The sequence below is a fragment of the Macaca mulatta genome, chromosome 5 (assembly GCF_049350105.2).
Source record: "Macaca mulatta isolate MMU2019108-1 chromosome 5, T2T-MMU8v2.0, whole genome shotgun sequence".
Classification (NCBI taxonomy): Eukaryota; Metazoa; Chordata; class Mammalia; order Primates; family Cercopithecidae; genus Macaca; species Macaca mulatta.
The window spans coordinates 191,685,658-191,698,030 of NC_133410.1; the positions used below are offsets into that span (position 1 = coordinate 191,685,658).

Below are 12,373 nucleotides of genomic sequence, written 5' to 3' on the forward strand. Positions count from 1 at the left end.
TTTCTGAACAGAGTCTTGCTAAGCTGCAGGAGCGGTTTCATTTGGATCAGAACATTGGCAGATCTGAGCCAGATTTGAGATCTAGTCCTGTGAGCTCTCATTTATCTCTCTCCAGACAGACCCTTGATGCCGGGTCACAAACAAGCATTTCCGGAGATGTAAGTTATCTGTATTGAAGAGTTGGCCCAGTGTTGTCCTTGATGGGCCTTACTTGCAATATGGATGGTGAACTGGAACCAGAAGTATATGTGACTTGGATTCTGGCTGTGTGCATTCAGTGTTTCATTCTCATAAGATTAGTTTTAAAAATCATAGCCTCGTCTTTTCTATCTAGGTGCCAAGCGTGTCAGGATTTCTCCATATGAATAGCTTTGTTCAAACTTTCTCATGCTATATTCCTTTAAAGACACATTGAAAGGCTAGAGGCATGTGAGAATTTAACTTTTTCCTATTACGTTTAGAGTCTTGGAAATTTAGGTTCTTTCAAATAAACATTACGCCAATGAGAAACAGAAAAACATGCCTTTTAAGACTAATAAGAAAACTTGTTTTTGTAAATCTTAATTGATTATATTAAAATGTTTGATCTGTGATTTATATCTGCCATTTAAATATTTAATGTGGCTTGGCTATTGTTAACTATTTTACCTTCTCCATTTTGGGATGCCATTAGCAAGTATTTACTTCTCAATACATTCCTATTTATTTTCATATTCTTTTATGCTGCTTTGAAATATGTGCTGTGAAAGTAAAACAGAAATCAACAGTAGGGCTTACCTATTTGAAAATTAATTTTTGAACTTAGTTTATATTTTGTACAGTTGAAAGCTAAATGCTAGAAATTAGGCTCATAAAGGCAAAGAAATTAGTTCCAGTTCATAAATTTTATTGACCTGTACACCCTTCATAAACTCTAAGATACCAGACACATTTACCTTGGTATTTACAATATCAGGATATTTTTTATCTTGAATTTAACATGTAGAGAAAATAATGTTAGAGTCTTTGAAAAACAGATCAGCTTGAATTGAAAGAAATGTTTTGCCCCTACTGAGACAATAAAATAAGTGTCTTTTTAAATTGGTGTTTCCCAATTTCAGTACCATCTTCTTTAACTTTTCAATTACACATACTTCCTAGAAACAAAAGCAATTTACTTCATTCATTAGCAGAGTTAATTGACTTTTTTCCTTTTTTCCACTAGATTGGAGTGAGAAGTAGATCAAATTTAGCTGAAAAGGTCAGGCTAAGCCTACAGTATGAAGAAGCCAAAAGAAGGTAATGACAGAGAAGCTGTTTTGTGCATGGCTCAAACATTTCCTTTTCCAGAATTAATCTTTACTCCTGCGGTGACATCTGCTGGGCACTCCCCATACATTCTTACCAAGGCCACCCTTGGGTTTTTAGCGTGTAAGGGCTGCTTCCTCTCTGGTCTACCTTTTCTTCCCCCGGCTCTCCCCACCACCAAAGGCTAAAGAACAGGGAGAATTAATGAGAAGTGTGGAAATGAAATTGCCCCCTTCTCTTCTGAGAAAAAAGAAGCTTTGAGTTGGTACAATACTTAACTCTCAATTAAAAGTGAGACGATTGGTTGCTTTGATGGAAATATGATACAGTGGTTCAGGTATAGGACTAAATAGCTGTTGAGGAGTTCTAAGGCGAGTAAGTATGTTCCTTTGATTTGAAGGGAAGTCTTACTGCTAATGTCCTTGAAGGCGCTGAGGTGTCAGTTCCAATGGATTTACTTTAGGGAAAAGAAAGAGAGATTATTTCTCTCTTTTATGTCATAAACTTTTCTTTATCCCTGTGCTATCTTTTTCTTACTTTGTGATTCTGCTGGAGTGAGACATAAGAAACTTCCATCTCAAAAAAAAAACAAAAACAAAAAAAGAGACTTCACCATCCTTATCTAGTAGATAGACTCAAATATTTTTTATAATATAGAACTCATTATTATGAGGGAAAGGATTATACTGATGCATTTGATTTCATTATTTTCCTCATAAGAGCTTTAAAATGCTATTGGGTTATTATTTAGGAGGACATTGGGAAAAACTGCATTGTCATCCTGCAAGAAACAGGAATTTATCATGTTTCTCCCCATGATCATGAAAAGCTCAGCTGAGAACCAGATATTGAAGTATATTCCTTATTATTGGTGATGATTTAAAAGCAATTAGCCGTAGTCCGTAGAGGTTATCTGGCTTTAACAAAGTAAAATAAATACACTATTCACCTCTATGTAACCTGTATTCTTAATATTACTTGGTTCCTCATTTCCTGAAAGAAAGCTAAACTTCATTCCACAAATTATTAACCATGTGAACCTGAACAAGTCACTTAGTCAATCTGAACAGCAATTTACTCAGCTAATTTTAATGCCTTTAAATTTTCTCTGGCAGATTCTAAATTTCTTCAGGTTAGGAAAAATGTTTAGGCTTTATTATCCCCTTCTCAGTGCCCAGATTAGTGCCTTCCCTTCAATAAGTATTGAGGATCAACTTCTGGTTTTGTGGCCCAGTGATGTGCCAGCTTTTGGTAGATAGTGCCAGTGGTCCTCTTGTTGTATGTCCACCTGGGCTGGGCTGTGGACAAATCCATCATTTAGGTCTGCTTTTCTGAAAGAGAATGGCCATTACTCAGAAGCAGTCTTGGAGAAGTGGGCCTTATGCCCCTGCATTCTTTCGGGCTTGACTCTGCTTCCCATGGATCAACTTCAGCTTTCACCCCTCCTTTGACTTCTAAGTTAATTTTATCTGGAGCTCACATCGCATTTCTCTTCCTAGGTGCTTCCAGAAGTCTTCTTCATATTCTGCTCCCCAAATTTGGCACATCCCTTCTAAAATAAAATTTAAGACCTGCCTAATGTCTGATCACACAAATAATAAACAGGCGGCTCTTTTTCCTGTATTCTGTTGTTGTTCTTGGTTCCGTTGGTTAATTCAATCACATCAAAACTTCAGACATTGGTTTTTCCCCACTTGGTTGCATTGCCATGCCATTTAGGGTTTTGTTTTAAAGTTACTAGTGATGCTGATGAGAAGGTGAATCTCAAGCGCTTATGCATATGTTGAAAATGCTTTTTCCTCTTCAATTCTGAATAAGTAAAGAGGCAGGCTGTGTTTCTCTGAAATCTGTTTTCCCCTCCAGCCCTTGTTTTATGTGCTTAATGAAGCTAATAATATCATGCTTATTTAGCATTTTGATGATTAATTTTCTAGTATGTTGAGACAGTTGTTTATGGGTTTGTGGTTAAAGCTGAAGAATAGCTGATGTTACATCTATCATAAGTGCAGACAGTGGGAGAAAAATCAGAAGTACACTGCATACCCAGTGCCAGTAAGATGGCAATTTTATTTTTAATTAGAACAAGAAACTCATCACACAAAGGTATGGATCTGCTTCCATCTTTGCTCTTGATTATGTTTTTCATTCACCTTTTCTCTTGCCTTCTACAAATTCTCCCATGAAAATGGGAAAAAATTATTTTTCTATTTTTCATATTCTGGCGTGTACTATAACAATATCCAAAGTAATCATCCAACATTTTTCTGTACAAACATAAATTCCATGTGCAAACATCAGTGGAGTTCATAGTTCACTGAGCTCTTGTCCTTATGGTCAAAAGAACCATGTCCTGATTGTCTTCACAGTGCCACGTAGCAAGTTATTTGACTCGGGTGGTTAGGACATTTGTACTGAGTCAGGAGTAATGTTGACTCTACCAAGTGTGATGAAGCTCTCGACATAAGAGAAATCTGGGGTCAGGCAAAATTATGGAACCAGTGAGGTTTGCCTTTGGTGCATTTCCTCCTCCTTCTCCTGTCCCTGTCCGTATCACTTCAGCACCTGTTGTTGCTCCAGTGGTGTCACACCAGCTGCTTGTACTAGTGAAGGTCTACCATATGCTGCCTGCAAATAGCTGTGTACAGAGGAACCACAGGGCTAGCACAATAATGTATAAAGTGTCGGTGCAATGACTGCTCAGTAAATGGCTTGTACACCAGCCGGGGCGCTGATGGGGAGGAGGCTCACGTGCAACTTAAGGAGAATGTGAACGGGAGAAGGCCAAGCCCTGCCCCTTCTTTTTGGCGATGGGGGAGCCTTGATGGATCAACCCCTGACTCTCTCTCCCAGGGCTTTGCTCCCTCCGATGGGGGAGCCTTGATGGATCAACCCCTGACTCCCAGAGTCTTGCTCTGTCACCCAGGCAGGAGTGCAATGGCACAGTTATGGCTCACTGCAGCCTCAAACTCCTGGGCTCAAGTGATCTCACCTTAGCCTCCCGAGGAGCTGGGACCACGGGCACACACATCACCACACCTGGCTAATTTTTAAAATTTAAAAAATATTTTTGGTAGAGACAGGGTCTTGCTATGTTGCCCAGGCTGGTCTTGAACTCCTGGCCTCCCGTGATCCTCCTGCTTGTTGGATTATGGGCATGAGCCACTGCACCGGCCCAACTGCTTTCATACCAGTTGGCCACACCACTGCTCTCTTTGATGCCCTCTCCTTCCCTGACTTACTAATGCCCTAGTCTCTGTCCAGCCTGGCCTGGGGTTCCCATTTTACTAGCGGACAGCATCTAAACACATTGGAATAAAATGTATAGTGATGGCATCTCAGATATCATTCACCTCAGTTTTTTTAAAGGGAACCCCCCCCACCCCAGTCTTCTTTCCTGTCACCTACACAGGCAGTCACATATCAGGGCTGGCCTCTCTTGTGGCCCCCAGAGCACTCACCTTTTGAAGCCTCTGTGTACTTGGCCTTCACCCTTTTGTCAGATAACTGGGTGTGCTCACTCACATTTTAAAGATGGGGGAAAGAAGTGGGTGACAGCTGAGTGTGGAGTCAGGCCCAGAGACTGGCGTGCAAGGCTGCTGCTCCCACTCCGGCCTCTCACCAGTAGACCACACCCCTTTCTGGTAAGGTCAGGTTAGGAAAATCTGGACAGCGTGTCAAACCCAAATTTGGCTTAGGCTGTGTTTACCTTTCTCAGGAGTTTTAAGTATGTGCATACCTCTTTTATCTTTTTTTTTCAGTATGGCCAACTTAAAAATTGAACTGTCAAAATTGGACAGTGAGGCCTGGCCTGGGGCACTGGATATTGAGAAGGAAAAACTGATGCTGATTAATGAAAAAGAAGAACTTTTGAAAGAGCTTCAGTTCGTCACCCCACAGAAACGTACCCAAGATGAACTGGAACGCTTAGAAGCCGAAAGGCAGCGGCTGGAGGAAGAGTTGCTGTTGGTGAGGGGGGCACCAAGCAGAGCTCTCGCCGAGAGGTTTGTTTTCCTTCGGGAAATACGGCAGCTTAACTCTTGTGGGAGTGGCTTAACTGGATACTCTTTTCCCTGGGTTTGGAAATCTCAACTGCATCTGTTCTTAGCGGACTGAGAAACAGCACAAATGGACTTTCTGTAGAGCAGTAAAGTGCGCCATCCTAATGCCCCACAGGATAAGTTCTGTGTTTGTTAGGAACGTGCAAAACCTGTGACAGATGTTGAATAACTAAGGAATGCTTACATGAAACCAGGAATGTACATCATTAATGAAGTCTGATAACAATAGCTATAAACTATTGCACTCTGATAAGAAAAATTATCTAGACTGTTAGAGCCACTGAAGCATCCTATTCTGGGTTTTATTACTCACAAGAATGCAAAAGTTTATTGCTATTCATTTCACAAGGAAAAGACAGCTTCCTCCCTGTGATATCCTAACAGGTCACAACGTACTCACTTGCATTTTGTTTGTCAGCTGCAGCCCTCCTGTGAAGCAGGTGAAACTGTAAAGGAAAATACTGTAGGCAATTGTCCCATCTTTCTGTGGGAAGGTGTGAGTTGATTATTTCATCTTAAAAAATCCAGTTCTGTAAACAGATAAGCTGTAATGTTAAGTGAGGGGACCTCTGTGTGTCGGTTTGACATGAACGCATCTGCCTAGGAGCCTGTGTCCAGGCCTTGATGGCAGAAAGGGTTGGATGCCTGTTGCAGGACAGACCAGAGAGCCCTTGAGAACCACTGCATATACATCATTTAGGCCAGCCAGTAAAGAGCAGTGCCTGTTTCAGAGTAATGGGAACGAAATTCACATTGATATAATTTCAAGTGACCTGGAAGTAAGTTTAAAACACCTGGTCATAATCCAGTTGCTTAAAAAAAAAAATTACTGGCTTCCTGCCTTCTAATTCCTTGTCCTCAATAAATGTTTAGGATTGCATGTCTACATAGTATCAAAACATTTGAAAAGCAGGGGGAGGGAGAGAGGAAAAAGTCTCTGACACTCCCAGTTAGGTGTTAGCATGGGGACTCACCCATCCCAAGGTTAACCATTTTAGTGGAGTTGACGTCTGTGGGTTAAAATGTTGATCAAGGTAACACGCAACCTCAGTGTCGTAGCTGTAGGGAACATGAAAACGTATCAAAAGGAAAAGCCTCTGAACTATAATCTTCTACCCTCTTAATAATTCTCATCTTTGCCTCCATTTCCCCTTCTTTTCTTCCCTTCTTGTTCTGGCTTTTCTGTCTTAATTTTGCTGACTGAAGGGTCAGCCTAAGGGAAGTATCAGCCAGGCCAGCAAAGCAAGGCCCCATCTGACAAAGACCAAAAGGAACAAAAGGAGTAAGAAGGCAAGGAGAATTAATTTGGTTTGTTGTTGTTGTTTTTCTGACTTACCCTGATATGTCTAAATTTGTATACCTAAAGTTTCTAGCTACTGATTTTCGGTAGCTATGATGAAACGGGTAGCCTTTATGTGGCCCATTTATAAAAGCAATGATGTTTCATACTACTACATAGCACTTAATAAAATTGTACATAATCATACCTGTCTAATGTGCCACGTCCATCTCAGCTGTTCTACTTTGTAGTAGGTGAATCTAGGAAGGACTTACAAACAGATTTGTTCTGGCAGAGAAAGAGAGCATATTTGTTTGTCTCAATCAGCTTTTATTGAAGTGGTGTCTTGCTTGCCTTTTTTATTAGGAGTAGAGCTTCCAAAAAATGCCTAATGATATAGCGTTAAAAAATAACAGTTTGTTCCTAAGAACCTAAACTTTGACTTTTTCCTAAGTACCATTTGCACACACACAGTAGCTCAAAATTCCAGCAGAAATAGGAGGCTTTTTCCTTTTTTATTTATTTATTTATTTATTAACGAAAAGCCCAAACCTCACCAGAGACAGTAGGCTTGAACTCATTAGGAAGAGGAGCTAGAAGATACTTATACAAAAAATTGTCTATTTAGCGAGATCTCTTTAGTGAGAAACTGGGTTTGTGTCATCTGGGGAGTAAGTGGCTTGGCCCTGTCTCCCATGTTGGCAGGAAGGGAAACATGGAATTTATATATGCAGTATGTTGACTTTCTGAGTTACCTGGAAGAGCCAGGTCGTTTACTATTCCAAATAAGTGGATGCTAGTTTCCTTATCAGAGTCTACGGCCAAAGGCGAATCCTCATACTTACTTTGCCATCGAAGGTTGCAGGACTCAGACATTCTCGCCTGATCAACTTAAAACTTTCTAACTCCTATCCTGGGATGCCCAAAGTGACTCAGTATTTCACGTGTCCAGAAGAGCAGAACCTACCGCCATTGGGAACACTGAATCCTTCTTTCCCAAATAGATACAACCTCATCTGGCTTTGGGTTTTGTTGTTGCTGTTCATGGTTTTGCTTTCTATTCCCCCATGCTCTGGCATTTTTCTTATGGCTTCACCCTTTCGTGTCTTCCTACTGTGTGTGGGCTTCTGCTCTGCTCACTGCTGCTGTTGCACTGACTCCAGGAGTTTAAGAGGGAGGAGAATGCCCTTGCCAGCAGTGTCTCCTCGTGTCAAAGCGGGGTTGGCCAGAGCTGCTTTTAGGAAGTAGGATTTGCTGGGTGAAACTCAGTTTCTTCATAGAACAGATTGTGTGCCACCAACCCCAAATCCTTCCTTTTCTTCTTGGCACCTACATGACTGTCAAAGAAAGCTACCTGCCGTATCCTCCAACATTTTCCTGTTTTCCACTTATATTTGGGGTTCCCCATTATTTCAGGGGTGACCTCTGGCAAGATTCTGAGTCATTTCTGAACGTTGGTCTCTGAAGGAGCTAGATTCACATGAATTTTCAGTCTCTGAGTGATCCTACAGCCCCCGGACCGGCTCTGTTCCTGCCCCTGCAGGGCTGCAGTGTCGCCCACTGGGCCTGATGGCAGCGACCGTGCTCGCCACCTGGTGGTGGGAAAGAGGTGCTCATGGTGGAGGATCGCTAGGCCAAAAGAGAAATTGCTCACAAATGAAAAAAACCATGCAGGGAAGGTGTTTCTATGCATCTTTCATATTCTTTCCGCGCAGTTATTGAAATTCCTTAAACTCTGTGCTTTTCTATAGCTGGTAAGATCTTAACATTGCTCCTTGTTTTCTCACAAATGTTGGGGATTTGCCTTGTAATTGCCAAGACGTTTTAATTGTTTCTTAATTATTTGAATGATTTTGCCACTGCTTCTGAAAAATTTTTTAAAGCAAGTAGGTGGGGACATGAGTGTCATTTAGTTTTGAATGGAAAAGGGACTTCCTATTTCTACAGATGACATGACATTTTCCCTAGGTGCAGACTTCTGAGTTCAGGAGAAGCCAGGCTGTGCTTCCCTCCTGCAGGGCACTCAGGGCAGAGACGGGCAGGTGTGAAGGCCCATACTTCACAAAGGGCAGCTTGAAAGGGGATGTGGAACAGCTGGGCCAGGGGGAGGAATCTTTTAAGGGCCAAGTAGAGGAAACCCTTTCTCATCCAGCAGACCAACAGGCAGGAGTTGGAGAAGAACTCAGAGAGACAGGTATGCACCCTTTTGAGAGGGCTGATGTCTGCAGTTTCTTCTAACCCCTGGTTATGGGGAAGGTGGGGAGGGCGTTTCACATGCAATACACCTGGATTCTGAGGAAGACTTCGGGCTGTCACTAGGAGAGGCTTTGATGATAACATCAGAGACAAACTGCGGCCCACTAGGAGGGTTTCTGTGCCTCTCCCCAGTGCCTTCCTCATGCTTATCCCGGGGAAGGTTTCATCTCAGCACCAGCAAGAACGGAGGGACTGGCCAGTGCACCCTGCACTGCAGGGAGAAAGGGCTGCTGGTGTCTGCCTTCTGGGATTGTAGGAGCCAAGTGGGAAATATGAACAAGAACACAAAGACAGGCACCTGTAGTTCAAAGCAGACATTAAAGGGCTGAAAGAGCAGCTGCTGAGCATCACCTGGAGAAGGCTGAGGACGCTCCCTAGTGATGGGGGAGGGGCAGCACTGAAAGTGCTGGGTCAGGGTCACATTCTGACGTCATCCTGGTGCCCCCTGAAAGCACTAGGAAAAGGCTTCATTTTAATAAAAGCAATATTGAGTTTTAAAACTTACTTCCAAAGTGTTTCTCTTGTTTCAGAAGACATGGATTTTAGTAGAGTTTGGGGCTTTCTTCAGACCTTTGTGCACCTTTTAATTCAGTTAGTCTACTTCATATTACTTTTTTCCTTGTTGAGTTTTTATTTATATTTGAAAGATTTTTTAAATGACTGCTGCTTTTAAAAATACACCTTTGAAAGCCATGAATTAAGAATTTATCACGCTTTTGAAGTATTAAAGAAAATGGCAAGAATTACTTTTTTAGTGTAACATACAATGGAATAGCGGTGTTGACACATCAAAGGGATAGATACCTATAAACAAAATATGGGCATGTTTCCTTACTGCCAGAAACATATATCACATTTCAAAGAGATTCGAAATTAAGGAAATTTTATTTTTCTCCAAAGAAAAGTGGCTAATTTCTATATCACCACTTTGCAGGGCATGCGGAGGCTTTAAACAAGTCAGATTTGTTTTTCTTCTCTGTCGAGTACTTCCCCATACATCTCTTTAACAGCCTTGCCAGGGAGACACAGGGGAATTATAGTCACCGGTTTACAGATTAGAAAAGGAAGACCCTTGATTCAGTGACTTACCCAAGGATAGGCAGCTACTAAGCTGCAAATCAAGATGAGAAACCCAGATGCCCTTTTCCTGAGTTCCATTCTGCTGCTCACTACTCTGAACTAGTGTATTTCAATGATGTCTAAAGACCTTCATATGACATAGGCTATCCTTACACAGACTCTTAGTTGCATAAATCCCTGGGTACGTAGTATATTCTAAAATGACTTACTATTCAAGTATACAGTTCTATAATGCTGTATTCTAATTTAAAAAAAAAAACTTTTGCAGCTGAGTGTGGGTGAAATTTTATGATAATCTGACACAGATAATGAGATGTGCTATGGGTTGGAAGGGAAATCACTTTTAGCTCATCCTCTTCCTTAAACAGTTGAGCCCAAATTAGCCCACAGTGGTAATGTGGACTAAAATTGTTTCTTAATTGCTGAAATTCTTATCAAATTAGGGTTGGGAATGTTATCGCCAAATATTATGTTGGAACAAGCGTTACTAAATTCGGTATTTAGGGTGACCTTTACTATTGCTGTGAAATGTTTTAGGAAAGGGTTCCCAAGTCACAGATCTGTGTCAGGATTCTTAGTCTTTGTTTAGTTTTTTTGTTTTCATGGTTGTTTCCTCCTCAATCTTCTTCCCCAACTCAAAGGACCATGTTATTTACCCATTTAAAAAGATTCTAGACTACCAGCAATTTTAAATTCTCAGTGACATTGGTGATTGGGCATGATGCTCTCTCCCCATTCTTCAGCTTGGCTGTGTGCAGCTCTGCCTCTGACACTCCTTGCTGAGTGTCCTGTCTTCTGCCTGTGGAGCCCATTCACATTTTCCCCTTGCGATCTGTAATGCTTGTACAATAAGAATCTTTCTTTTCTTTCAGTTTTCATATTTTGTTATAATCATTTGAAAATAATTTTTTTCTTCCTAGATTGAGATTGGAAGAGAGAAGGAAAGAGCTGTTACAGAAACTTGAAGAAACTACTAGATTAACTACTTATTTGCATTCACAACTTAAAAGGTGAGCTTATCAGATTTCTGAGGGGAAAACTTTGAATACATTCAGGCATATTCTTGTTCATCTCTGATTACTTTTCACTTTATTTCCAACTACTTAAAAGTAAATAAAATCATTATACTAGTACAGTTAATATTTGAGTGATCAGATTTAAAGTCACATTTTCTTTTTCATGAACCCAGTGTCATATTTGGAATACATTTGAAATATGTTATAGAAAGAAGATATGTTTTAGCTGTCAATACACTTAGGAAAATAACACATTTTTCCCATTGCCCCATTTTTTAAAAAGGGAAAACGGGGGAGTTTTGCCTTCAAATAGCCATAGATTTCCTTATATTGATGAAAAAAAAATTCACTCCTCACATTGACACACAAAGAGGAAAGATGAGCGAAACCAAGGGTCTTTTGTGTGACTTCTTTCTTTTTATTAGCTTGCCTTCTTTTCTCTAAAAATAAAAAGCTTTTTTTTAAAAAAAAAATAAAAATCTACATTAATGTTTTTGCCCTGTTTCTCTTTTTTTCTTTCAATATTTTTTAATCACAAAGTGGCTTCTAGATGTCTGTGCAAATAAACTTATCAGCAAGTATTTGATTCTTTTTATTTTTGCAAAAGGAGGATAATGTTTAATACTACTACTAGCTACTTAAAGAGTATTTGGAGAGCAAGGCTGAAAAGGTTAGTGAAGAAGCATAGACATGGTATACAGTTATGTGCCACATGATGACTGTTTGTCAAGGACAAACTGCATATATGATGGTGGTCCCATAAGATTATAATACTGTATTTTTACCGTGCTTTTTCTAGTTTAGCTATGTTTAGACACACAAATACTACCATTGTGTTATAATTGCCTACAGTATTCAGAACAGCAACTACTGTGCATGTTCATAGCCTGGGAGCAATAGGCTACGCCCTATAGCTTGGGTGTGCAGTGGGCTGTACCGTCTAGGTTTGTGTAAGTACACTCTGTGATGTTTGCACACACAGCCTGGAATCAGTAGGCTACACCCTATAGGTTGGGTGTGCAATGGGCTGTACCATCTAGGTTTGTGTAAGTACACTCTGTGATGTTTGCACACACAGCCTGGGAGCAATAGGCTACACCATATAGCTTGAGTGTGCAGTGGGCTGTACCATCTAGGTTTGTGTAAGTACACTCTGTGATGTTTGCACACACAGCCTGGAATCAATAGGCTACACCATATAGCTTGGGTGTACAGTGGGCTGTACCGTCTCGGTTTGTGTAAGTACACTCTGTGATGTTTGCACACACAGCCTGGAATCAATAGGCTACACCCTATAGCTTGGGTGTGCAGTGGGCTGTACCGTCTCGGTTTGCGTAAGTACACTCTGTGATGTTTGCACAGTGATGAAATCACCTAACATGCATTTCTCAGAACTC

The 12,373-nt window shown here is 40.8% G+C and overlaps 2 protein-coding genes across 7 annotated transcripts in view; one reads left to right on the forward strand and one right to left on the reverse strand.

The window, feature by feature from the left end:
• The window catches only part of DCTD (dCMP deaminase), a 500,232-nt gene that overhangs the window by 353,621 nt on the left and 134,238 nt on the right, over window positions 1–12,373 (reverse strand). The window lies entirely within an intron of this gene.
• The window catches only part of WWC2 (WW and C2 domain containing 2), a 218,253-nt gene that overhangs the window by 149,656 nt on the left and 56,224 nt on the right, over window positions 1–12,373 (forward strand). For all 6 annotated transcript variants that reach the window (XM_078002451.1, XM_078002452.1, XM_028848907.2 and 3 more), the window contains 4 exons: window positions 12–158; window positions 1,205–1,278; window positions 5,046–5,288; window positions 10,881–10,970. In XM_078002451.1, coding sequence (XP_077858577.1) covers window positions 12–158; window positions 1,205–1,278; window positions 5,046–5,288; window positions 10,881–10,970 — 554 coding nt within the window. The remainder of the gene's footprint in view (window positions 1–11; window positions 159–1,204; window positions 1,279–5,045; window positions 5,289–10,880; window positions 10,971–12,373) is intronic.